The sequence below is a fragment of the Podarcis filfolensis genome, assembly GCF_964270895.1.
Source record: "Podarcis filfolensis genome assembly, chromosome: 7".
NCBI lineage: Eukaryota > Metazoa > Chordata > Lepidosauria > Squamata > Lacertidae > Podarcis > Podarcis filfolensis.
The window spans coordinates 69309620-69337619 of record NC_139603.1 but is presented as its reverse complement, the minus strand read 5'-3'; the positions used below and the strand labels follow the sequence as shown (position 1 = coordinate 69337619).

Genomic DNA, 28000 nt, shown 5'->3' with positions numbered 1-28000 from the left:
GCAGCACATAAAGCTCTAAGCAGACAACACTTCACTGCCACATGTACCCCCAGGACTTAGAGCCCAAGGTGCCCACCTGATTCCACCTAACGGTAGGGCTGGCCCTGCTCCAAGCTGTTTTCAAACACAACACAGTTTGTGACTTTTTACAGTATAGAAAACTTTATTGACCAATAGTAAAAATACATATGCCAAATTGCAGACATTTTTTTAAAAAACCAGATGTGCCAATAAGAGAAAAATTGTTTTTCCACAGAGAATATTTACAACTTTGAAAGTCTGTCTAGTTATTGGAAGAATAGTATGTTCTGAAAATAAGGAAATATCCAGTTAAACCACCAATAGTCTTTGTTAAAGGCAATAAGTTACAAAGTTATAAAATGCAGAGAACATAATACATTCAAAATTCAATACATTGTTATAACAGGAAACAATTTGATCCATCAGAACTATCTTCCTTATTCAGTTGCCATTTATATTTCTTTTCTATAATATAGTTTCACTTGGTGTCCAAGACAACCAAATGATGTTGCACAAAGTGGAATGTTGAAAAACAAAGAAACTGGGAGTGCTTTCTTTAAAAAAAACACAAAACCACTTACAAAGATGAAGAGCTATAAAAACAAACGAATGTTAGTGTCATAGATAAGAGCTCAGTTATAATCACCCTCCTCTCTGTTAGCACTACTTACCTAAGAGCGTAAAATGCAGTTGGGCTGAGTAGCCAACAATAATTTCTATAAGCCAGCAGGAATGGCAAAAAGTGCATCTGAACAAAGGCACAGTGCTTTGCTCTTTCCACTGAGCCAAATGTAATATATATTCCTCACACTCACAATTCAGAATGAAAGGGGTGCTTACAGGACAGATTGAAAGGCTTCTCCCCCCTCTGGCATTATCCAACACTTGTTCTATTTAGAAATTCAACACTTGTTCTATTTGGAATTTTAAATTCAACAACATCAAGGCAGCTTTTCGCTTGGAACTGAGGAATGTGCAGTTAAAATAAACGAGCAGGTGCTGTGGAAGCAAGATGTAGAGAAGGCCACCTTCTTTAAAAGAGGATTAGACAAATTCATGGAGAATAGTAGCTATCCGTGGCTACGAGCCATGAGGACTATGTTCTGCCTCAAATGTTGGAGGCACTGCACCTCTGAATACCACTTGCTAGGAATGACAAGTGCGGAAAGAGTACTAGTGAAGAAGCTGGGGCTTCCCATAGGCATGTGGTTGGCCATTGTGATATCAGGATGCTAGACTAGATGTGCCTTTAGCCTGACCCAGCTACAGAACCTGAGCACACAAGGAAAATGACTTTAAGATGGAGCAGCTACCTCCAGTTCAGTCAGAGGCTTGGGAAAGGCATGGCAGGTTTAGCAAGGAAGGTTTAGCAACTCATCAGCAGAGGCTGAAGAGGAGAAACAGATACTTTTTGTTTAAGGAGCAAAATATTACAGTGGCTTATTGGTGCAGGCTGCTGAGAAGCATTAAATTTATGGCTGCCATGGCAACAGGGGTAACTGTAATCATTGACTCCTGACAACAGGTGAGGACTACTATCCCAAGATGGCTGCATACAAACAACTTAATTTATTTTGCGACCCAGTTAGTGCATCACAAAACATTAGCTTTCACTAGACCCACAGCAGATTAGTCTTCAAAATGCAGTTTTCAAAGTCACATTATGTAACTATTGTAAACTGCACAGTATATATCATTGTGGGCCAGGCTTTTGACTCATTTTTTATCATTACAACTGACTTGGAAAAGATGTAGGGCTCTACCACATTATGCTGTGCTTGGCTTGGGGAGACACCACCCTGTGTCCAGGAAATATCATTCTAAAGTATAGGGGCATCTTCTGCAGCCTTTTAGCAAGGAAGCACAACTGCCCTACTCTACCTGCAAAAGGAACAAATTGTAAAGAAAGAGAGACTTGGCTGGGCTTCCTTCTGCTCTTTTATGAGAAGCGGCAAAGGGCAAGAGTACTGCTACAACATCCAAATTGTTTGGCTTCTTTTGCTTGATTGCTATGCATGCAACCTAACTCGGTGCCGCAATACCTTAGTTACTAGGGCCATCCAGTCAAAAGGGCAAGGGGATTGGAAAGAGTACAACATTCCTGAGCCACAGCAGGATTGGAGATACTGGAGCCTGCGGTCAGTTAAATTGAATGCAGAGGAAATACGATCCAGTGAAACTGCAAGTGACTTCAGCATCAAAGGGGAAATACCCAGGACAGTTTACCCAAGCCCTGCTAAGCATAATCACACCCTTTCCTTGATAAATGTCCTGCCCTTGTGCTTCAGAGCTGCACAAACATACACTCAGTATATTTATTTATTGAATTTGTATACCACCCTTCATTCAAAGATCACAGGGTGGTTCACAACATAAAAAATCAAACGAGAACACAAAATATGTAACAAAAACATACCAACAACCACCCCCTTTCACAAACATATTTAAAAGGCCATCCATTGCATGTTAATCAGCCCAAGGCCTGGCTATAGAAAAACATTTCACCTGGTGCCTAAAGAGATGCAATGAAGGCGCCTTCGGGTGAGCATTCCATAAACAGGGAACTACAGTAGAAAAGGTCTGTTCTTGTGTTGCCACCCTCTGCGCCTCTCGTGGAAGGGGCACACAAAGAAAGTCCTAAAATGTTGATCGCAGGATCCGGGTCCTTGATATGCACCTTTCTAGACAAGCAGCAAACCCCAACTGCTGCAATTCAACTGAATTTAAAGAGACAAGCTTGTTATTTCCAGTCTTCTACAGGATATCCTACCAGTTTCTTCCTAAACAAGTGAAAGCAAGCTTTGCTGTAGGACTACTGGATGTTTTTTATATCATTGCCAGGTAGGGACACGGCGCAGAAATCCCAAGGCCTAGTGGGTATAAGCTAAAAGCACCAGGGTTGGAAGCCATGAAAGTTGTCTGAATGGTCTTTACTGCCTTGACCCAGAATATCTAAGCAGCCCAGGGGCTATTTTACAGCTCTGGAATAAGTGCTATATTATGGAGAAAGCTGCAACTATATCAGGTAGAACCAGACAGATTTGGTTTTTGTAGATTCTACCTGTAGACTAGAATAGTAGAAAGTGCTTGTTTTAATCAGTTGATGCTTCAAAGCTGATTTATCAATAAATGATCAATAAATGGACTCAGAAATCACAAAAAAACTTGATGTTTAAAATGCAAAGATCAGGACTGAATGACTTGTAGCAAAGTAACACACAGTTCTCCCATTTTCCAAGCTAATAGAAAACATTAAAAAATATTTATAGAAGGTTACAGCTTAGATCTTCAAAACTACAAAAGGCTAGGAAATTAGCTTCATAGGTACTGTGGTTTATATGTTCTCTCAAGAGTCTATTCTGATAGGGGGAAAGAAAGGGAAGGGAAGGGAATGGGGTTCAATGCCCAATTTATGCACAATCTCACTTTATAAAATGCAAGCTACTATTAGATTGTGCTCAAGCCTCAGATTTGAAAGGTACCACCCTGAGTAGAAATATTGAGGTTAAGTAAATTCCCAGGTTATTACCTGTAATATCTGAACAGTGGTTGGCTTCACCACTCCCCACCTTACCTTACTTGAGCATAATAACAATAATAATGAAGGGTAGGAGACAGGTATATAACAAAGCATCCTGTCGTGTAAGAGAAACAATTGATCTGTGCTATACTTGTATAAAAGTAGCTACTTTCAAAACTGGTTTTGATTCAAGAGTCCCTTTCCATTTCAGTGTTTAGACCATAACATAAAATATTACTACTGGCCCAAAAATTTATGAGCCATTGCACCTAAGATTTTTTTTTTACAAAAATAACTTGTCTACTAGACCCAATACAAATACCTGCACAGAAGCAACTGAACCAGTGACCACCCAGTATTCTTACAATACAGTTGTAATTCATGAAGACAGTTGCACAGCTTGGGCAGAGGCAAAAGCAGGGTCCCTACTACGTTTCTCAGCAGCATCCCATGGGATGTTGGACCACAGAAATCAGAAGTGGATGTACATGTGTACTTGCCAGATGTGATAATAAGAAAGGGGCATTTGAGAAATCCCTATTTCACAAAAGAACCGCCCCCCCCAAAAAAAATAAGACAAATGAAAAATTCAACCCCACCAAAAACCAAAATAGGGAGATACCTTGGTAAGTGCCAAGGGGGGCTTCTGGAGGAGATGTAGTGTCCACTGGCACCATACTGGAGAACCTAGGCTAAGGGTTTCTCTGGCCTGCAGGTCAGAGCTGGCTGATAAGAGCAGCAAAGGCAGACACTGGGCTATGCTTCAGCCACAAGTGCTCAGGTCATTGCTTGTACTTTGCAGCTTAAGCCGATTCTCCAAGAATGGGACCGTACTGTTATTCTCACATGTTGCATCAGCTTTTCCCTGCCCCTGTGTGACCCACCTATTTATGATACAGTAAACAGCACTGCTAGAAGGAGGTGGTAGTTTTATAACACAGCTCAAGATACCTTCCATCTCCACTACTGCAATGCAGTTTGACATAAAGGTTATAAAAAGCAGTACTTACTTATTCATCATCTTTTTCATATCAAACTTACTGCTAGTTAGGACATGCCCAAAGTTTGAAGAGGAAGCTGTTGCTAGGCCCCTCACAATGCAATTTTAGTTTTACCTGAAGTACAACCAAGGAGGATATTGTGGCACCTCCTTGCAAAGCAGAGCGCAACAGTCATTTCCAGTGTAACACAGATTCCATCCATGAGCTGAAATGACTCACGTAGCAATTTCGCCTTTTTAAGCGTTTGAACTATGACCAGACTCCTGAGCTTTCCTTGAATCTGAAGGTGAATGGGCAAACAAGACTGACCCCTTGGGACTGCCTGGCTGGGAAACATCAAGGTGCGGATGACCAACTTGGAGGGGAAGGGATTCAATCAGATCACTTCTAGGAGTTGTCCTGTTATATGCATACAAAAGACAGAAAGAAAAGACATTCTACATTGAAACAGATGATAAACTAAATACACATCTTTTTTAAAACACAAGAGGTCCTATGAACTACTCGGAGAATGATATTACTAGGCGAATTACTAGTTGTTGGTGTACTAAAACTCCCATCATCCCTAACCATTGGACATGTTGGGTGGGGCTGATAGGAGATGGAGTCCAGCAACATCTGAAGGGCCACAGTTTCCCCATCCCTGCTGCAAACAAAACAAACACTCAAGTTAAAAAAATTGGTCACATACTTGACAGGAATTGATTATTAGACATGCAGTTTTCAACTAAAGTTTTTGGGTAGCAGGGATGGAAAAACCCTTTAGTAGAAAAGCTGCTATCACTCAGAACTAAAAACATGGGCTACATTTGTCTTTGAATCAGGCATCTGGATCAGTGTTAGAAACTGAGATATGAAAGCTAGGAGCAAAATAGCACCTTAAACCTAGGTTATGGGAGTAGCAATGGAATGTTTTTTAAAAAGTGTGCCTCCACAAAATACAAAGCAGAAAATGAATAAACTGCAGCTAAAATATCATGTTCATTTTTCACATGGTCTAGTCCTTCCCCTGCCCACCTCCCTAATATTCTTCAGAGGGTCTCTTCTCCAGTCTTCTGAGAGGGGAAAGGGGGAGGCAGAAAAAGGTCCTCCTTTCCTTCCCCTCTGCAGTTTTAATCTGAAATCTTAGGCGCAGTACTGTGCCCAGGGCTCAGAAACTGCTTGCACTAATGAAATTCCCTGTCACATAATGCGCCTAGAACAATGGGAGTTTCAAACACTGATCAGGATTCTTACAGTATAACCCAGCAAACTCCAGATCCTGGTTCAGTGCCAAGAGCATGGGACTTTTGTCTTTGCTACATGATTGGCTACATTGTTATGAAAGGCTTAATGAAAATAGAATATTTGGGTATCAAGATGGACCAAAACACAACTTTAGCTTCATTAAAGTAAAATAACATTTGTTTTCATAATTTATCAGTGTGCACTGAATTTTTACAATATTTATGCTGTTTTGTGGGAGTTGAGTCTTTTTATAGATGCATAACTGAAATGTAAGGACACTGAGCCGCCTTGTGCAAACCTAAGTCAGGTCTCCCAGATCCAATCCAACAGGAGTGCACAGGCTCCCACACTGGTTCAGAGTCTTTGTCGTAGCAATTCATCCAACTGGGCCCTTGATTTTCTCCTGAACTGCTTAGAGGTCTCACGGCTAATATCTTATACTTTGGCTTGTCTCCTCTTAAATTCTAGCAAAGTATCTGAACAATTACGCCTTGCATTCTATATTCAGGTGTTTAGAGGTGTGGTGTCTAAGACAATGTAGCTACTTTTGCTTAAAGATTGGTTTAGGTGCCCACTCCAGTGCAGATAATGCAGCTCCATGGGATAAAAAGCTTTGTTTGCAATATTTATTTTCCATTTCCTGCTATTTTAAAGTAAAATGCAGTATTTTTCTCTTCTAATGGTAGTAACAACTAGCATGCAATAGTTAAAAACACATAAAATTAAGGGAAAGGCAATTACCTTTCTTCGACCATTCTTTTCATGCTTTCAGATAAGCTGGCAATATCCTGTGTGTTGTCTGCCTTCCCTCTCTTTTCTAGCTGTTCCAAAGCCACTTTAGGGCTAGGTAACATGTGCAGTGCACTTTGTTCGCTGCAGGCAAACTCTTCCTCTTTCACTTTCTGGCTGACTGTTCCATCTGCTTCCATCTCTCTCTCAGATGTTTCAGGACAGCTTTTGATCTCAGTGAACGTGTCTTGGCTTAAGTAATCATGGTTTGCGATGGCCATGGCAGAGGTTCCGTGATTGGTTGTGACAGCTGTACTGGTCCCCATTGACTTTGAAATCACCTTCAGTTTGTGAGAGCTGGATTTGTAGTGCTTCTTTTTGTGCTTCGCTTTAGAGTTGTGCTTCAAGAAAAATTCACATGACTCTTGCAATACTCTTCGGCTTTCACTGATTGGACTGATTGGGAGAAGACAATACATGGTGATTACAACCCTCCTCCATAACTATTTAGATGTGCTAATTGCATTCAGATGTGCAAACATCTTCCTGAAGTCACTGTCAAAACTACCAATTTTAAGATGTGACAGACTGCTCTCTTAACTCATTTTTTACTTTCTTTCATAGAATTCTAGAGCTGGAAGGGACCCAATGGATCATCTAGTCCAACCCTCTGCAATGAAGGAATTACAGCTAAAGAATCCCTACTAGATGAACATTCAGTTTCTGTTTTAAAATCTCCATTAAAGGAGAGCCTACCACCTTCTATGGTAGCCTGTTCTATTGTCAAACACCTCTTACCGTCAGAAAGGTATTACTAATGTTTAATCAGAATCTCCTTTCTGGTAATTTGAATCCATTATTTTGGGTCCTACCTACCCTCCGGAGCAGGAGAAAACAAGCTTGCTCCATTATCCATGTGACACCCTACAGATATTTCAAGCGGGCTATCATATAATCTCTGCTTTCTCCAGACTAAACATATCTAACTCCCTCAACTGCTTCTCATAAGGATTGGTTTCCAGACCTTTTATCACCTTAGTAGCCTTCCCTCTGCACATGTTTCAGCTTGTCAATATCCATCTTAAAACTGTGATGCCCAGAACTGGACACAGTAGTCCAAGCTGTGGTCTGACCAAGGCAGAACAGAGCGGTAATGATTATTCCCCTTGATCTGGACACTATCTTTCTGTTGATGCAGTCCAGAATTGCATTAGCTTTTTTTGCTGCTGCATCACGCTGTTGACTCATGTTGATCTCCTGGTCTACTAAGACCCCTAGGTCCTTCTCACATGTACTGGTATCAAAGCCAGATGGAGCAAGTCTATAAACTATTTATTGCTCCACTCCCATCTTTACAAAGGGGTGGAAATATCTTATCTAGTGCACAAGATCATGCTGCGGTCATTTTAAGAGCTACTGCATTTTTTCAAATGTTTTCATTACAAGAAGGGACTTGATAGTGCATGATTTGCTCCAGGACATTGAGCAAGTTAACTGCCAAGTTGGCACCACAAGCCCATGTTCAATATTCTATGCAAGTAGCATTGGAGCCACAATCCTGCAAGTACAAGAAACTTAGTTCTCCCTTAATTATTACTTACTCAGCCACTCTCTTGGTACAGAAAACACACAACTTTATCAGACACTAGGTCTGTAGGGAAGTTTTCTCCACCTGTATTTTATCTTTATCCATGTCTTCATCTCTTTGTCCTTCAATAACTTCCCTAGTGAATTAAATGAAAGATCCATCTGGTTCTACACCATGTTATTCACAGAGGCAGGCATATATTTTTGTTTATTGAATTTATATACTGCCCCATACATGGAGTTCACAGAACCTGTGAGAAGCTCACAAGAGGGACATCAGGGCAACAGCCTCCCTTGCAACTAGTATTCAAAACAATATGATCATGATTAACATGCAATATTATCATGATTAACATGCTCCCATCATCCCTAGCTAGCAGGACTAGTGGTCAGGGATGATAGGAATTGTAGTCCAAAAGCAGGTGGAGACCCAAGTTTCGGAAACCCTGCTCTACACTTTTGGCCCACTCTGCTCCTTAGTCCTCACTCTTTATTGCCTGCCCTCACCACAGAATCTCAAGTTGCCTGAAACTGGCTTTTCACTTTCCTCACATAATCTGTATCATTTGCCAGAATTGTAGCCATTAATGCATTGAACTATTGGAATATTCATCAAATCACAGCAACTCACTAAGTGGCCAGAAATGGTGTTCCAGGTTTCATATTACTGCCTAATATGGTTGTACATAAGGGACGCGGGTGGCGCTGTGGGTTAAACCACAGAGCCTAGGACTTGCCAATCAGAAGGTCGGCGGTTCAAATCCCCGCGACGGTGTGAGCTCCCATTGCTCAGTCCCTGCTCCTGCCAACCTAGCGGTTCGAAAGCACGTCAAAGTGCAAGTAGATAAATAGGTACCACTCCGGCGGGAAGGTAAACAGCATTTCCGTGCGCTGCTCTGGTTCGCCAGAAGTGGCTTAGTCATGCTGGCCACATGACCCGGAAGCTGTCTGCGGACAAACACCGGCTCCCTTGGCCAATAAAGCGAGATGAGCGCCGCAACCCCAGAGTTGGTCACGACTGGACCTAATGGTCAGGGGTCCCTTTACCTTTACTATGGTTGTACATGCAAGCAATAGAAGTTTTTAGTGCAAAAAAGTGCAATATTTACTTTAAAGTAACAACACTCGGGATGTGGGTAAATAAATCTGACTACCTGGGACAAACTAGCAGAGTAATAAGGGGCTGCATTTTGGTAGAGTACATCACTTTGCTAAGACACACATATGAAATAGCTATACAATAATGGAAAAAGGAGGAATATGGAAAGGAATATACATCTTCATTGTAAAGGAATGTGGGCTGAAGGAGCTGAAGATAATTGCTTGCAAACCTTGACTGAAGAAATATAAAGAAATACAGAAATCTAAAAGCCATATTAAGAATTCAGGATGCAAAGGAGAGTAATGGAAAAAAGTATTCCCAAGGGAACTTACACATAGCCTACATAAAACTGTTCAAAATATACTCCAGAAGAATTTAAATTGAAGAACAGACCACTCTGTGGGAGCTTAGAGAATATATTATTCTCAATTTCTCCTCTTCCTGAGATCAATCTCCAAATAATTATGCAATGCCAAGCATCAAGAAAGACTATATAAAATATGGCATAGCATTAAAACATTCATGCTAATAATACAGGCTGTGAGAAAGCAGATACAAAATTTGACCAAGTCAGACCCCTGCTGCTCAGGATTAAACTGCTCAGTCTCTTTTGCAAAAGGAGAAAAAATGGCCAGTTTACCAAGGAAGATTTGGAGGAAATTCATCATCTGGCTAACTACAGCTTTTAAAAATTCCCCATGCAAGGGCACTTCCAGACCTTGCAGTTGGTATTGCCCATAAGTTCCAATTCACAGCAGGTTCACATGTGAGGGAGGAAGGAAGGAGGTGGCACTTAAACAATGATGACAACAGGAAGTTCAACATCAAAGATGAGAGACATGTTTGGCGGGGAGGGTTAACAACCTTTTTTGAACAAAGTCAGGAAGCAACCCAAGATACATTCTCTCTCTCTCTCTCTCTCTCTCTCTCTCTCTCTCTCACACACACACACACACACACACACACACACATTTTTAAAGCACACCAATTAACAGTGCCCACTAATTTTATCTTGTTGTTTTTAAAATAAATATTACCACAAAAAACGTGTCTTACTCTCTTTTGCGATTCCTGTTGAAGAAACTTGCCCATTCTGAGCAAGTCTTCTTGCTTCCCACCCAGAAAACTGGAGAGATGCCAACAATTAAAGTCATAAGGTATTTCATCAGAAACAAAATTATTTCTGGTCTTGCCAATATCTTGACCTGGAAAACAATAACCATTCATTAAAAATACAATAGAAAAATGGTTTTCCAACCCTATACTTCAAAGCAGAAAATGAATAGTGATACAGAAGTTTGCAGTTTTATGTCAACTAAGCTGCACTCAGGCTTAAACAACTTTAAGCAAATGAGAATACTGTACCTATGCTACACATTTAAAATAGCTTAATCACAATATATTGTCATCGAAACTCCAGAAAATGAAATGCTGCAAGTGTAAGCAGGGATAATATGATGCTATGACACAGTACTTAATGGTGTGATTTTAATTTATTTAGAAAATGACACAAAAATAAGAAATAAGCCTCAGGGTAGGGAAACTCCAGTCTGTAGCCAACTTTGGCCTGCCAGGGGTCCCAGTTCGGCCTGTTAGGCACTTTCTGGCAAAGCACCCACACCTGCCATATTTGTGGGGCCAGTGCCTGCATGACTTCAAAGGAACAATGGCGAGCTTAAAGTGAGCTCCCCACTGTTCTTTTGCTGGAGCAAGGTGTGCTCCCCCTGCCCAGCAGTTGGTGGGGAGTGGAAGTGTGCCTTGCTCCAGGATCATGATGGGGTTTGCATTGAAACCCCTGCTAGAATGTAGGAAAAATGTATTAATGAGAGAAAAAACACGACACGTAAGAGTTAAGTTACTCCAGCATCACAAAACTACAATTCCAGAAATCCCTTAGGAGAAGCCTGAAGAAACTTCTTTAGAACTTGCCTGTGTTCTTAAATGTTGAAGGCAGATACAGTTAAGTCACAAAAAATGTGGCCACAGCTGTATAGAAGGGAGAAATGCATAACTAATGTAGCTAATTCTTCTAAAGTGCTCAGTACTAACCAATTTCTTTAGTGATACTCTGTACAGTAACACAGTTGTGTCATCTGAGTACACAGGAAAGACGATGGAACTGATGGGCTGAAGTTAATTAGAGGTGGCAGGATTTTCAGAGTGCCTTGGGGCTATGTACCAGTGTCTTTTCTGCTGTTCGCTGCAAAATTAATCCACTCTTGTGAAGAACAGACTCAAAAAAGGGCAATGATATTTAACTCAAGAGCTAACTTGTCTGTCTTACCTAGTGCTCAGATTTTTATTTTGTATTAGCTTGGCCAATTCAGGTCTCTCCATTACCACCCTGGCCTATTTTTATTAGCTTGAGGATCATTAACTAGCTGATGCCAGAAATATTATTTTGAGTAAATAGTTATTTTAAAAAGCTTGGACCAAGCTGAATGTAATAAAGTAATAAAGTAATAGCACTAAAAATGAAATGTTCTGCCCCTAAGTATTTTTGCTTAAATAATCCTTATATTGGAATAAATGCAGTATGCATCTAGGTTGGGATAGTCAAAGTGGTCCCTCTTGATGTTGGGGACTACAGCTTCCATAATCCTTGACCATTGGGCTGTGCTGCCTGGGGCTGATGGAAGTTCACATCTGGAGGGAACTACATAAGCAGCCAAAATGAATTAACATTTCCCTAGTTATAACTAGATCAGAGGTTGCTATCTACAAGTATAAACTTCTGTTTTCATTCCCCCCCCATTTTGTAGTGACTTAAAACCTCACTTTTATATGCAATGTAGATAACTTTCCCATCTATTTTAGTGGGAAGAAAAGCATGTTTTAAGCAACAATATTAAAAATGACTCTTATCTTCAATATGAACAGATGGGTGTAAAATTTGAAGGATTATTGTCTAGCAGCATATTAGTTTTGCTGTTGTTTTTAGACAGTCTTTTTAAATTTTCTTCTTAGGAAATCATAGCTAGATGTCACTAACATCTTCAAGGAGGGTTCCAAAGAGAAATTTATTCCATTGCTTTGTACTCAAAGAGTTTATACTTTCCAGGACAATACTAATCGGATGAAGACTGGATTCCACATTGAACACTAGGATAGGACCACTCATCGAGGCTTTAGTAGCACTGAAGAACAATAGACAAAGCAGTATCACAGTTGTTGCTGCAATCAAATTCCCATCATTGCATACATGTTCAGCAGCAGTAACAGATACCAATATTCTTAATTATTGAGGTATAAATTGTGCAAGTATTTCACCCTTACCTGATAAGGGCAAGGTATATGGAACTTAACACAATGGTCATAAACCCAAGTGGTTTCCCAGATCTTCCTGTACACCTGCTCATAGATATAACATCCCAAGAGCATCACTAAAGGTACCAGGTATAAGCCACTGAAGACACCGATTCGAATCATGAATTTCTTCAGCTTTTCTTGATTCCTGCCATCATTCTGTATAACTTGCCGCACGTGATTTAGAGAAATTATGCCTGCCAAGAGGAGAGACAATCCAACAAAGACACAAAGGCACAAAGGCAAAAGGACAAAGTATCTGGAAGCATCCAGGTCATAGAGGCCAACGAAACAAACACCGCTGATGTTGTCACCTTCCACTTTGTTCATGGCAAGCAGCATAATGGTGAGAAAGCCAGGCATGCCCCAGGCAATTGCATGGAACCACATTGCCTTTTGCTCAATAGCTTCACAGCTCCACTTCCGTCCGGCAGCTAGGAACCAAGTGACTGTGAGGATCACCCACCACACAGTTCCAGCCATGGTGAAAAAGTACAGAGCCATAAAAACAATTGTGCAGGCTTTGTTCTGAGAACCAAGAACAACTGTCTCTCCAAGCTGCAGTTTTTCATCTACCTTATTACAGGCAGTTCTATTTCCCAGGACAAACCCAAGGAAGTATACCAGAGACACTATGCTGTAACAAACAGAATAGTATATTATTGGCCTCTCTGGATATCTGAACCGCTTAACATCAATCAAAAACGTTAGGAATGTGAACAGAGTCGCGCAAAGGCAAAAAATTGAAACGATCCCAATGAAGCTTTTGGCGACGTCTAGCTCATGATTACTGAAATACATGTTGGGACAGGGGGGTGCACACTGATCTATTCCCAAAAACTTGTAGCCTTGGCCACCAGAGGTTTGCAGATGACGTGGACACCAAAATCCATAATCCCTTCTGGGCTGTCCTGGAGTCTTCTTAGTGTCATGAGATTTTGTAGTGAGAGAAGGAGTGACAGCAGCAGTTTCATCACAATCCTCCAACCTAGAAAGGAAAGAGAGAAAATGCAGAGGGACCACTCAGTGCTATTTGCCTGGAGGCTCAGAGCACATACTTCAGATGCTTGGTTATCAAACTAGACTGGGACTGGGATCACAAAGAATAAAAACATATTATTTTTTAAGGAAACATAACCTCAATTACAAGGGCGAGGAGCCTCCAACTTGCAGGCCAATCTTGCTCCATCAGGGGCTCCAAGACTGCGCAGCCAAGGCAGTAAGATTCAGTCCCTGTTTGCCGATTTGGCAGGGATTAAAGCCCTGGACAAAAGTGCCCTTTGAAGCAGTGCATGCCCACAGATCTGAGGGAGCAGGGAGGTACACATGAGAGGAAATGCTTGTCTATGCAGACCCCAGAGCAGATAGGTTTTTTAAATAGTTTTCATTAGCACTTTGTACAGGGCCTAGAAGCTAACAGAAAGCCAGTACAGGTATGCTAAAATAGCTGTGGCCTTTGCCAGTCAAGAGGCAACCCGCAGCATTCTTCCAACATCTTTCAAGGCAGCTCCAGGAAGAATGAACTGGAGTAGTCATTGTAAGAGTTTTCCAAAGCAAGTATAGCTGAGGCCAAACACTTGCCTGAGAGATGCAGCCATAAAATCATAGGATTGTAGAGATGTAAGGGACCATGAGAACCATCTAGTCCAGCCTCCTGTAAATATGCAGCTGTCCCATAGGGGATCAGACCTGTAACCTTGGCATTATCAGCACCATGCTTTAACCAACTGAGTGACCCAGACATGACTTGCTTTATATGCTGTATAACACATAGATTTTTTTAAAAGTATTAAAGTTATTTATAAATGCTTTTAAAATAAAGTGGCCTCCAAATGCACATGTTGTCCTTTATAGGCGATATCATATTATGTGCTTTATGACCATGGCTGAAGAAAAGGCAACAATAAAGTTCTCCTTCCAGAGTGCTTCATCTTTGAGGAGATGGGGGCTCAAGGTATGAGTTTTTCCTAATTCTTCAGTCTTCCTTACCTCAACTGCTGTTTACCAACTACCATGCATGCTAGTCCTGTAATGACCTCTGTTTCCTATATGGATGAGCAAGAATACAAAGCACTAAAGAGCTTCTACAGAAGAGAACGGAAAAGTTGAACAGTCTAGGTTGAAATATATATGCAAAGCAAATTTGCTTATTCACTTCACCAGATATACACTTGGGCCAAGCATACTCATAAACCTGGCAGTGCTCTGCTCCCCTTGAAAGAGCAGGCATACTCTTCTCATCACAAATACTACTGGGGAGTCCAATTCACAATTGTTCCTCCTCAAAAAAAGGAGGGAATGGAAGAACTGCATGCATTCGGGGTGATGGGTGTCATCACACAAATGGATTGCAACAAAGAGCATCCGTTTATACAGAAGATCATCTGTGTGGAGGAAGCACACAGGCTGCTATTTAACAAACAAAGAGAAGTTTATTGCATGAATGTATGGACTAGGACTTTGTCTTAGGCCAGAGTAAAATCCATTGGAAATAAAGTGAATTAAAAACACTGTACCTGCTGCATTCAAGTTCCTCATTCCAATTAATTCCAAAAGTGTTTATCACTTGTTTACAGTCAGAGTATACTCTTTCACAGAGACTTCGGCATGGGTGAATCACACGCGATTGATCCAAACAGGCAGGCACAAATGCTTTGCAAAGAAATGCATGAATATCTGGTGAGCACTGGACATTCAGAAGAGGAAGGAAATCCTTTGGGAGAGGGAAAATGATACTTTGATTAGCACATCTACAAAGTTTTCTTGTAAAACTGACACTGTCTTGTTGCAGAACTTGAGTTACAATAGATTAGTAAATCATGAGATTTCAGAAGTGGAACAAGTGTTTAAATGGAGGTTGAGGGCACTCCAGCTCATCTTCTCTCATCTGCCTTTGCCAATAGCCGTGTTTCACATTTCCCCATCTCTCCTACTGCTGCTGTTGCCCTGCATAGGGAAACACAGTCTTCAAGGCAATGCCAGATTCCTAGAGCATCTTGCTGAGCAGAGGAAAGGTAAGTTTGGAAGTATATATAAAAAAACGAGTGTGCACCGAATTGAAAGATGTGTCTACAAAACATTGCATTTGGACATTTGCATCTTGCATTTCTTTCCAGTTAGATTCATGCAACTCCCATCTATCTTTTACATGGTCAACATAAAACTTTTTCAAACATCAGGAAGCAGTTGGCTCCAGGGAGAACCACAGAAGCCCACTGCAGCAGCTGCTAAAAGCCCATAGACTGTGCAAGATTTCTGGAATTTAATTTTGACAGAAATGATCAACATTACTAAAGAAACTATGGTTTCTTGTCCAAAATTAATGTTACTGAATATTTTTTTATGAAACCAATGTAAATATATTGTCAAAAAGAATTGGTCCTATATATGATCTTGGCAGCAAGAACAGTCATTGCAACTCAATGTAAAACAGCCCAAAATCTTACCCTGGACACTTGGTACCGCTCACCTCTGGAATATATGTATAGTGGGGTAAAACCATGCATAATTTGAGATTTCAACAAGGACTATAACCTCCAGACACTTTTTATATGATTTAGCATATAAGAACCATCATTTCCAAGACAAACCTCTATGATAAAGATTTGGTAAATCTAGAACTACACTTGATAATCTGATAACGCTGATAGCCTTTACCTGGACTTTGTTATTTTAACCGATGAGCAACTCATGCCTATTTTATGGTTTTGTTTTTCGTCTTTTAATTTTCATCTGCTGTTATAATTGTTCTCTTTGCTCTATATGCATTATAAAATGAAATAATAAAAAACTTGACCAAAAAAGCAAGCCCACAGAGCAAGAAATTCAGCACCAAAAGGCTTTTGAGAGTTTAATTCTATAGGCATATATAGACTCTTTGTTTAAGGAATGTACGCATAGAATGACTTCATCATGATCAAGGTGTCTCCCCTGCCAGGTAAGTAAACATTCGAACTAGTTTTATCCAACCCATCTTATATAAGTTCCCTGGGTGTTCAGAACAACACAACATCTCCCTATTACTATAGGACGAAAGCCCAGAAGTCACATATTCAGTCACCAGATTTTGCGCTGCCATGATAGATATTTGTCGAAGGATGGTCTATGCTACAATTCAGTCCTAAATTGAAGGCCCATATTGTTAGATCCACACTTCTGAAGCCTCACCCCATATAGCTGTTTTAACTGGTCTTTTAAATTTTTATTATCAGATTTTACTCATCCATTATTTATGCTTAATTAAATATTCTATATACGGTATATGTTTTAATCTACATTTGGTTCTTGCTCCCATTTATTTAACAATTATCCGCTTAGACTCACAATGTTATGCTATTTATTTAGATGTTTTGCTTATGCTGGTCTGTGACCGTAATAAAGTAAATTCAATTCAAAAATTCAATTCAATGACTTCATCTGTTTATTTTATTTATTTCATAAAATTTATGCATTGCTTGACTGTAAAAAAAAACCCTCAAAGTAGTTAACAAGATAAAATAAAAAAAATCAAGGAAAAAAAATACAACCCTACTTGAACACATACAAAACTTAAAATACTAAAACAGATTAAAATTACTTCAACTTTCTAAGCATCTGTGTAGGCTTGTTTAAACAAGAATATTTTTAGCAGGCATCAAATGTTGGGGGTGGGGAGATAACGAGAAATAAGTGTCTATGTATTTATATACACACAACCACACCTGACAGCAACAGTTGGATGAGGAAATGTAGCTGCTGCCACTGTAATAATTTCCAGGTTTCTATTGTGAATACTCTAGTAGTCACATCATATTTTGTTTCTTGTAACCATGTTACATGTTTAATTAAATATCCAGAGCCCTATTGCTCACTTTGCATTCGGTAATTTCCTTCTGCTAGTTGTTAAAAGTGACAGATGATGCTTTCCAAAGTACCAGGTTCTATACTTACCTACATGAAATAATTTTATTTTGCTTATTATATTCAATGGCCATCTGGAAGATGCATAAATAGACATATTTTCCCTTTACTGTTCATATACATTAAATAGGCCAACTGGAAACTTTCCATAAACGTGGGAAGTCCACGTTTCCCAACAACCATCAACAACAAGAGCAGAGGAAAACACATTCTCTAGTTGAATTGTTAGCATGGAGAGGGTGGTGGAATGCACAATAACTGAGATCATTCCTCTACAGGAAATTAAGAATTGTTTCTTAAGTATTTAAAGAGGGTTTTGTCTCTCAGGGTCTGGGGAAATTTGGTGTTCAAATTACTGCTCGCTGAAGGAAAGAGGAGAGAATGGGAATATGTAGATTATGGTCTGCTCCCAATTTCTCCCAGGAGAAAAGTACATGACTGAATGGAAGAGTATAGGTACTTCTACTTTTTTCATGGTTTCTTGATAACAGAATTCATCATGGGATGCAGAGAAGCCAACTTCATTTTGGGGAAGATGGGGGAGCATACATGTATTATCAGGTATAAATGTTTAAACCACACTGCACTGCAGACTGTACACTGCCTCAGCAGCAAGGCCTGAGGCAATCAATAACCATTGCAATAACTTAATTTAGGTTCCAATCTGAACCCCACTTACCTTAGGACAAAGAAACAGAAAGAAACCATGGGTTTTCTTTTCCCCAGTAGTCCTTGGTGCTACTGAAAATTTGGTTTTGTACCTAAGCAAGTTTATCTAATTAAGTCCACAAACATGCTCAAGACCACCCAAAGAGCCTCATGTATATGTATGTATTTGAATCCAAACTTCTCCTGGCTAAAACCAGCAAATTATCCCCTACATTTACACCACACTATCAGGATCAAGATGATGTATTTATTGCAGCTTTCAACATTTATACACTGCATATTCACAGATGCAACTGCCTTGTGATCTTAGAACTGTGAAGGTGTTTCTCTGGGTTTAATGCAAGTGAAATCAGTTGAAAGGTTCGAATCAAATGCCAGGGAGGCCATATGAGTGACAGACAAAGCAATTACTTGCCTTAGGCTAGAGTCCATTAAAGTTTCATTGTCAAACCATAGTTTTGTAACTGAACATTCAGGAGCGTTCTTCCCCTCCCCTTTTGGCTCTCACCCTCTCTAGGTCAGCACCTCAAGTCCTTGTCTCTGGTTACAAGCCAACAATGATTAGTGGTAATGCAATCATGCTAGTTAGATGTAACACTGACCTCAATTAAAGCTAATTAGGAAGGGCGAAGGAATAGGAGTAGGCAAGCCTATGGCGTGCTCATCATTACCAAACTACAGTCTGGCAACTGGGCACCAAACCATACCAATGAGTCACCAGCAAAATTACTGGATCCAAGACAGCAGCATGGGCTTCTGGGTGGAATATACGTAAGATATGTCAGTCTACTTACATCAGCCACTGCAACTAGGAAGTTGTGCACACAGGCACTGCACCCACCAAGGCCACCCCTAGTGTCCATAAGAGGACGTTGACACCTCCCAATCTGGCAACAGCAGTATCCCCACCCTCCTGCTGAAATTAGGCTTCAAAACCCCATCTTTGGTAGCCCATAGAAGGTTTTTTCAAGCCTAAGTGCTTTGGCAGGGGTGATGAGTGGTGTTCCACAGCAAGGCGAGAAAAACCCTTCAAAGCTGTGAGCCATAAAAAAATGCTCCCTATGCTACAATTGCTGTGGCATGGAGGAGGGGTGGTCTTCCTGTCAACTGCAGCTGGGGAGAAAGCTGAACAATGTGGCCTTGGAACTTCCCTCCCTAGCTGCACTCTCCAGAAATATCACACTCATCCTTAATTAGGCTTGGGGGAAAATTCACCCTTTTCAAGTCTAGCTGCTTGGCTGAGGGAGAGTGCGCGTGCGCAGATGCATCACATGTGTGTAAACATATGTATGCATGTAAGTGTGTCTGTGCTGCATGCATGTGCATGGATAGGAGGGGATAATCTCTTGGCTAGGCAGCTAGTGCACCTTTCAATTCTTACAAAGGGTGAGATGAAGTGTGACTGGTGCCCACAACCTTTTCTCAGAAGTCTACCTGCACCCAGAGGCCCAAAAGCGTTAGCAACCCCTGATCTAATGTATTAAAGTTAAAACACTGGACTTGGAAGCTACACACATTCAGCAAGACAAGTCACATTTGCGTGAACTGGAGGCGCAGCATCATTCACTTTCTCCAAAAGGAAAGAATGATGTTTAAAAATAGCTTTTCTCTCAATCACATGTATCATCCCTTTCTAACCTATGTATATGCATTACTTCACATAAAGCAAGCCTGACTTCCAAGCTAGCTTTTCAATTCAACCTTCTAGTAAGCATGTAACACATTACCTAATTAAGCTGTTTGTTAAGCAACTGTGACAGTACAGCCCATACAGACCGCTAGTTATATTTTAAATTTAATGGACCATGTCCCAATAGAAGTTTCAAGATCCAGAGCAGCTGGAGCACTCGACTTTGACCAGGGAGAGCTGAGTCCATATCCCCGCTCAGACTGAAGAGAGTGCGACTTTGGGCAGAGTAACAAGTTTCTTGCAAGGTTGGGATAACTCCATGCATACAATGAACACAGGGGCCATGGGAACATTTAGAATTTTGACAAGTGTTGCAGTCTCCAACCCCACTGGTTCCTTCTCTCACCCACCAACCTTATACAGAAAGAAAAAGTACGCCTGTACATCTACCAATAGTATCTCTCAACACAGAGGTGGCAACTTCTGAACTAAAGAAATAAAACAGTATGCCATAGGATTTTAGCTGGGTCATATCTGGTTTGCATTTTTATCTATGATTTAAAACAAGGCCTTTATTTGCCACTGTGGCTATTAAACTATGTCCATGACATGAATTGCAGCTTTATAATCTCAAAGCAGCTTGTATTAGAACTGACAATTGAAAGGGAGTTGCTGTTTTCCTGGAAAATAAAATTATTAGGTTCTCTTTTTGGGTAAGGAACTTATATAAAATATTGATAAAAATATGAATACCAAAGATTTCCTGGAATAGCACATATATTTAAAATCCGTAATATTTTCACCTTCTCAACAAATCCGAGCAGGAGATCTCATTCCCAGACCGGGAACTATTGTTGAGAAATGCGACTCACACAAGGCTGCCCATCAGCTACTTTCCATACCCAGAACTAATTTTTAAAAATTCATCTCCATCGTTAAGATTCAGTTATGTAAAGCAGACAGCAATGTTCAGTTGATACATTAAAATGCATTTGCAGTTATCTTAGCAAACTGATGGGATAGCACATCAATCCTTAACTTCAAGTGATAATTTATAATTCTCCCTACTTGCAACTAAGTTAGAAATTCATTTGGTCAGAGAGAACCGCTAAGTACAGATTTATGAGTAACTGAGGAGAGTCACTTGGGTGTGAGTTATGAGGCACCATTAGTAGTGGTTTCAGAGTTTATAATACTCATGGTCACGGCTCTGAACACTGACTTCCAAGTAGGAACTCAGATCTAAACCATTTTCAATCTAATTATCAGATGGCATACTAAACTGCAATTTGACGGGATACATGTGAAAAGAGCTATCCCCTCCTTGCGCAAATACAAAAGCTTAGAATTTTTTATTTTTCTTGAGAAGCATCCTCAGATTCATCCAGAAAAACACCCCCAAAAGGTGCAAGAAGTCATTTTTTCCTCCATATCAAGTGAGCATACAGGCTGCTTGCACTAGCAGCTTATCCTGCTATAATACAGGGATGAGGAAACTTTCAGTCAGAAGAGCAGCCCCTCCCATTTCATTACCATCCTAAGGCAAAATGGGAATTGCTGCTGTGTGCTCCACTACCGCCCCACACCCTCTCACCACTTCTGTCGCTGCACCCCCCACCACTGCCGGAGCAATTCCACAAGAGTTGCTGCTTGGCTTCTCTGCCTAGAAATAGGGAAGAAAAGGTGCAACACCACATGCTGGAATGCCTCCCGCTCACTGGCAAGAGGGGAGGGTATTCTGGCGATGGTGGAATCAGTGGGGTGGGCGAAACACTGCCTCTTGTGCTTCTGCCACCTGAAGTGGGCACTTCATCCCACCTCACGAGCAGGCTGGCTTTGGTCGGAGGGCTGCATTCCCTTCTGGGAAACCTTCCAGGGGTCACAGGCAAAAGTGGGCAAAGCAATGGACAATGAATATTTTATTTGTACAGTATACTAATTCCTACATACCCCTCTCTATCTTCTATTCAGGCAGGCAAGAAACATTATCAGAGCTCAAGGACACATTCCGGTCAGGAACAAACACTCAAAGGAAGGAGCAAAGCAGAGCCAATAACTGAGCTATTAGTCACAACTAAAAGTGGACTGCATTGATTTGGGATGAAGCAGTTTCATCACCAGTATGCTGATGCCACTGAGCTATTACAATATAAAACTGCCCGAGGTTGAAGACTGCTTAAATGCATGACAATTTAGCTTGACCGAAAGCATGATGCAAAGTTAACCTACCTGAAACAAAGAAGCATTATAGAAATAGTTTTTGAGGACTATCAGGATAGCAATTTCACAGTAGCAATGCATGGTGCAGAGAATTATCTTTATGGATCAAAACAGCTTAAACCTATTATTTCAGTTATCAACTCTTCTACTTGTTTAATTTTCCCTTTCTTCATGCTTTCATCATGTGCTCTCTCTGTATGTGTTGGTCTTTAAGGTGTTACAAGACTTTTTGTTGTTTTCTCAAATAGTGGCAGGTGGATACCCTGGAAAAGCTCACAATCAGAGAATGACGACAATGGCTAAAGACATGAAGACTTTTAAAGGATGAGTCATCATCATCATGCCATTATCACTATAGTTACCATTTTCTGTAGGACTACACAAAAGTTGCACAAAGTATTCTAAAGTGGGTACACTATATTTTTATATTGCTGTACTTGCTGCTGCTTTCAAATCCTCTCCCTAATAATTCCAACCAAAAGCATACAAAGTATTCCAAAAGCAAGTACACAATAGTTGTATATAATAGCATTACAAAGTTTCAATGTTTTCTACATTTTTTCAAACTCCCTTCCAATAGTTCCATCACTGAACTTTACTTTTATCACTCATAAAACTTTACTATGACACTGAGGCTCCTTACACAGCCTGTTTAGACTTCCATCTAGCATGAGTTTTGTTTTTGTCTTAATGTTACCTTACTTAGCACTTTGTTCATTAGCGCTGATGGATGCTCATATACAGAGCTAAAAATCTGTCTACTTATTAGTGTTTTAGTCTTGTTTTACAGCATAGTCCCATGCAAGCTTACTTGGAAGCAAGTGCCTCTAGCTTCAATAGGATATGCTCCAAGAAAGTGTGTTTAGAACTGCAACATTAGAAGACATATCCTTTAGAACACTGAATGTGAATCAAGTTTTGTTCTCCATTCCTACATGCACTGACTTGTCACGGTTATATTACAAGAGAATAAGGAATGCTTCAGTGCAATTTCTAATTGCACAGGTACCTTAATTTTCCTGTCACAAACAAATATTTGCTTGTGCTTAGAAATCTTTAGATATGAGAAAACACCACCAAAATATATACCACCAAAACTAGAAGTGTCTGACAGAAATCAGAATAAGGATTCAGTACAGATGGTTGAAGGATGCACATCTTCCTTCCAGGTGAAATGGGAGGGGAAGCGAAGGATGAAAATACCAATGTGCCCCTCACTCATGTTCTTATTCCAAATATCCAAAGTCTACCTGGGATTCACAGTTTAATGCTTTTGGAGACTTATTATAAATGTTAATATTTAAAATAAACACTAACACATACATATTAAAACTGGCAAACACTAAACAGCAATCTCTTCTCCTTTCCCCTGCTCTGTAGCAGAGGCTGAAGCGCAGGAAGGAGGAAGAACATCCTAGCCAGGAAGCCCACAGAAACCACCCTCAACACCTCCTCCATCCACAAGCAAAGAAAAGCAGCAGCTGCTCCCACTACCTCTCTTGCTCATGGTATAGACACTGACATAGGGAGGACTGGGCCCATGGTAACACTTGGCAAGAAATCTCAAGAAGTTGCCTCTGCCAACTTGCTTACCCATCTCTCTGGGCAGTGCAGCAGAGACCTCTAGTCATGGAAGGAGCAACCACTCGCTAAACAGCACTCTCCCTGTGGATGGCAGGGTGTGTGGGTCCAATTTTTGCCGCAATACTGCCCAGTAAGCAGAAGTGGTGACCGCTCCTCCAAAGCTGCTTTGCTGGGCCTAATTCTTCCTGCTCCAGCACCCAAAGGAAGAACGCACGAGCAGGTATAGGCTTCTAGAGGGAGAGGATAATTGGGCATTCAGAGGCAACTATCACTTGCCCTATCCTTGACCCTATTGTCTCTTCATGCTCATGCTCTCAAAGCTGGTGGAATGGTGAGGACAATTGGGCTCATTCCTCACCACTGTACCATGCAGAGGGAGAGTGCAGGTGATCACATGAGAGATGTCTGCTTTTTCCATTACCAACGCTCTATAGCTGCACCACCTAGAGAGAAAGGATCAGCAAGCAGGCAGATGCACTTAGTCAAACTATTAAAATATTTAGATCAAGAAAAAGACATCCTACATTGCTTCAAAATTGTAATTAATGTTCACTACAATTACTGGAAAGCATTGTGCATAGTAATCACCACTATTAAAAAAAGGTATTGCCTTCCATGAGAGAAAAAAGAATTTCTTCTGACACAGCCTGCTGAAAAATATGCATATTTTGAAAGTATTTTCTTTAGAAAAAAAATCCCATGGAAATTTATGCACCTTCTAACAATTCATTGATTAATTGACTCAAACTCACATGGTTAAGTTTCTTTTTTAAAAAATTAGATTACATCCGTAATTCACAGGCATGTTTGGTCAATTGCACCATGGACAATTGTGAATGTCTAGTCTGAAGGAGTATAAAAAAAATCCTTCCAGTAGCACCTTAGAGACCAACTAAGTTTGTTATTGGTATGAGCTTTCATGTGCACAGACACTTCTTCATGCACACAAAAGCTCATACCAATAACAAACTTAGTTGGTCTCTAAGGTGCTACTGGAAGGAATTTTTAAATTTTGTTTCGACTATGGCAGACCAACACAGCTACCTACCTGTAACTGAAGGAGTATGTTAGAGACAAGAATAAACTTCAGAGAAGCTTAACACTCCTTTCATTTAGCATAATGAACAAACCTTATTTGAGGAGTTACTACACCTATGCTTTTATACACAGTTAGGAGATCTGTGGAAGAGATGCATCTCATATTTTAGAACTTTATGGGCAGCAATGAATTTTTATGCCAACTGCATGCAGATGCCAGTGGCCTGAGGGGATACAGCACAAGGTTGCCTGCTATAAACAGTCAGGAAGCTCAGATGACTAAACACTTTGAAGATTTAAAAAGGTAACACAGAAGATCTTCTATACATTTATTCAGACAGGATGTAGGAGCTCTTTTGTAAATTTTCAGGCTCAAACCATGTAAGAATAGACCCTAAAATCTGGTCACATGCCCATACTGTTATGTTTGTACCTGCATCTCTCTCTTTATGATTTTTAGGCGTTTGGTAACTATTTCAAGTCTTGTTTCAGAACACTAGGTTTTTCCTCATAATGTGTAATATTGAACATGTCTTACCTAGAATTCTTTTTACTGACAGAATCACATTTGTACATATAACAGAAAAAATATTTATAGCATGTACGGTAGAGAAAGAACAACTCACCCCCATTCTGGCAGCTGCAGTTTGCTGATCATAGTGCCCCATCACATTGGGAAAAAATGTCATATTGTAGGCCATTCCAGAACATCTTGGGATAGTAATGGGTTCACATGTGAATAAGCTATGCCCATGTGTCAAGTTTAAGATTAAGCTCAAAGTCAGAAGTACAAAGATACCCATCTTCCCAGGCATTTCACACTTCAGTGTTGTGTCATGATCAGCTTCTCCACAGGATACTTTGTTCACAGTCAAAGTAAACACATATTCCTTTTTTAATTTCTCAGAGACTGCAATGAAATGGCAAGACTGGATTTCCTGTTTCTCTTCATATTCTCATCTGCCTGTCTCGATTACTTGAAAGATAAACTTCACCATTTGCGCACTGTAAAGGAAAAAAGAACAGTTAACAATAGCTGTAACTGCTTCAAGATCTTTGAAATGCATCAAATAGAACTTTAAAAGGCAAAAGCTTACAAATACTTTTAGAAATAAGGTAGGCTATTATTACCCGACACCTCCTCAAGGCAAAAGACAACTGGATCAGTCGTTGACAGCAGTGACAATCAGGATAGCTCAGCTAATAATCAGTTACTATTCTGCACAGTACAAGCCTATGCATGTTCATTCAGAAATAAGTCTCACTACATTCAACGAAGATTACTTGGGATTGCAACTACAAAGACATACTACATGTTAAGAAGAACTAAACCCCACAGGGTAAATTTCTCAGAAACACCATCAGAAACTTGAAAGACACGCCCCAATTTTCAAAATGTAGGTCAGTCATAACTTCTAAACATATAATTTAGACATCTTTCATATAAGCAGCAACCGTCAACATACAAGTTTACAGGAGGGCCCTCAATACAGCCAATACATTTATAGTTTACAATGTGGTTTGCAAAAGAACTGTTTGCATTGCTGCGCTGACTGGAGAGCTCTGAAACTTCTTCCTCATCGCACAGATGAACCAAAAGAGGGACAGATGCCTACATACCAATTAAGCTGACGGCAGACATTTCAGAGGGGAGAAAGCTCACGTTACAACGTGAATAGAGAGAGAGGTACGATCTATGCTAACAGGTACGTTTTAAGCCCCATTCCGCCCACACTTTGCAACTACCGAGGCTCTCTCCGCCTCGAAAACCAACTCCCTTCCTTCCTTTCCTCGACAATGCCTCCACAGCTTGAACTGCAGCCAGCATTTCCCCTCCCTGCTTTACCACCTTAGAGATGGCCTGGTAGAAAGGCTCTGGAAAACTCACACCCCGTTTCGTGACTTTCCGCTTGTCCTAATACAGCTATTTCACCCGGATTTGGGGAAGACTTGAAACGCGAGAGCCCTGAAAGCTCTTCGAAGTGGCATTACCTGCCGTGGAGCATTTTTTCAAGATGCTGAGGACGTAGAGAGGAACAGAAAACCCGGATTTAATTAAGTCCTCCAAACAAACGGCCTCTTATACTTCTCCAACGCCGCCCTCAGCGCAGGAGAAGAAAAAACACTCTCCAACCTGCCTCTCTTCGGCGGCCGCCCCACATGCCAACACAAGGCGTCGTCGTTACCCCGTCCCGTCGGGTCCCTCAGACGGGAAGAAACCACAGCGGAGTGGGCGGGGGGGGGCGGGCAGCTGGGCGCCAAGCCACGCCCCCGTCCCTCACCTGAGCCGCTTGGCAGAGAGCCGGCGCCTCACCTGGACTCGCCTCAGGGCGCCAACGGCCGCGCGGGCTCACGGGTCCTTTCGGAGACAGAATGCAGGGCCAGCCGAGACAGGGAGGTGGTGGTGGTGGTGCTAGAAGAATCGCGCGATATTTGAACGACCGGTGAGAAGGGCGAGGGGGCGGTGCTGGCGCACCTTCTTCGGGCCACCCGGATCCCCTCCCCGCTCCCGCCTCCCCCTCGCTCCTCTCCGCCAAGATGGCGGCGCATCACCGGCGTCTCTTCCCCTTCCCCTCGTGGAGGGAAAAGGGAAAAGGGGTGGAAATGACCACGAGAGAGGAGGAATCGCGTTTCTAATGCTCCTCCGCTTTTTTTTTTTAAAAAGGCAGATAAACCTCTTAAAGTAGGAAATTAGCTTAGTGGAGATCACAAGCTTTTCTTCTTTCTGTGCCATTTCTTTGCGTGCAGGGAGTTTTTTTTTTCTTTAAAAAGGTGGGCAAATGATATTCTTCACCTGCATGCCAAAATGCCAGAGTGCACTTTGCTGTTAACGCGCACACCGACGGTGTCTCCTCATTCTGCATTTTGTTTCAACCCAGCTTGGTATTGGGCGAAATGTTGGCTCCCGGTGTCAGCAGACCGGAAAGTGGAAACATCTCAGATGCCTATTTGTCATTGAAATCAAGACGATTGTTCGTTTATTTTTTATGATTATTATTTTGAAGTAAATCTATTGAGAGCGACGTAGAGAGTGTTTCTTTCTAAGACTAAAGGAAATCTTAGCCGTAGTTCTGGTTTGGATAAATAGGAATGTAGTTGCAAATGTAAATAGGATGCCAGAGAAATTAGTTTAAAACATTTGAGATATTAAAATATCTTGAACTTTGGGAACCCACACTTTAAAAACATAATAAAATAGCAATATGTTGAGCCCCCTTCTTCAATTTAAGGACAAGTAAACATGAACTGTTCAGCCTCGTGTTTCGTGGCCTGGGGTAAATCCAGTTTAATTCAGTGGGATTTACTTCTGAGTAAATGTACAAAGGATCAGGCCATGTGGGTTTCCCCTGCCCTCCTCTCTCCTTCTGTTCTGCTCTGTTCTTGCAGCGCCTCCTAGGCCCTGCACCCAGTGTGGTGGAACTAGTCATGCCGCCCTAAATCCACCTCTGGCTGTTCTCATTCATCCC

The 28000-nt window shown here is 41.0% G+C and overlaps 1 protein-coding gene across 5 annotated transcripts; it reads right to left on the bottom strand.

Annotated features, from left to right (window-relative positions):
- Positions 1-135: 135 nt before the first annotated feature.
- On the bottom strand, positions 136-27233 carry FZD6 (frizzled class receptor 6). Of its 5 annotated transcripts, none has more exons than XM_083621732.1 (7): positions 26848-27233; positions 25160-25538; positions 15010-15206; positions 12464-13481; positions 10244-10392; positions 6511-6954; positions 136-4941 (listed from the first exon to the last, which is right to left on the bottom strand). In XM_083621732.1, exons 2-7 carry the CDS (start codon positions 25346-25348, stop codon positions 4779-4781), a joined length of 2160 nt encoding a protein of 719 aa, XP_083477858.1. In that variant the 5' UTR covers positions 25349-25538; positions 26848-27233; the 3' UTR covers positions 136-4778. The 5 variants fall into 5 exon arrangements, with proteins under 5 accessions (XP_083477858.1, XP_083477860.1, XP_083477861.1 ...); XM_083621734.1 differs by having other exon boundaries at positions 26816-26951; XM_083621735.1 differs by having other exon boundaries at positions 26526-26855.
- Positions 27234-28000: the final 767 nt, after the last annotated feature.

What these genes read in the sequence shown, in the direction of transcription:
- FZD6 (XM_083621732.1), bottom strand. Translation starts at nt 25,348, where the DNA reads ATGCCTGGGAAGATGGGTATCTTTGTACTTCTGACTTTGAGCTTAATC. An exon ending in ATATACCTTGCCCTTATCAG is followed by an intron (nt 10,393 to 12,463) that starts GTAAGGGTGAAA and finishes ATTGTTTTCCAG; the next exon opens with GTCAAGATATTGGCAAGACC. An exon ending in AACAGGAATCGCAAAAGAGA is followed by an intron (nt 6,955 to 10,243) that starts GTAAGACACGTT and finishes TCTCCCAATCAG; the next exon opens with TCCAATCAGTGAAAGCCGAA.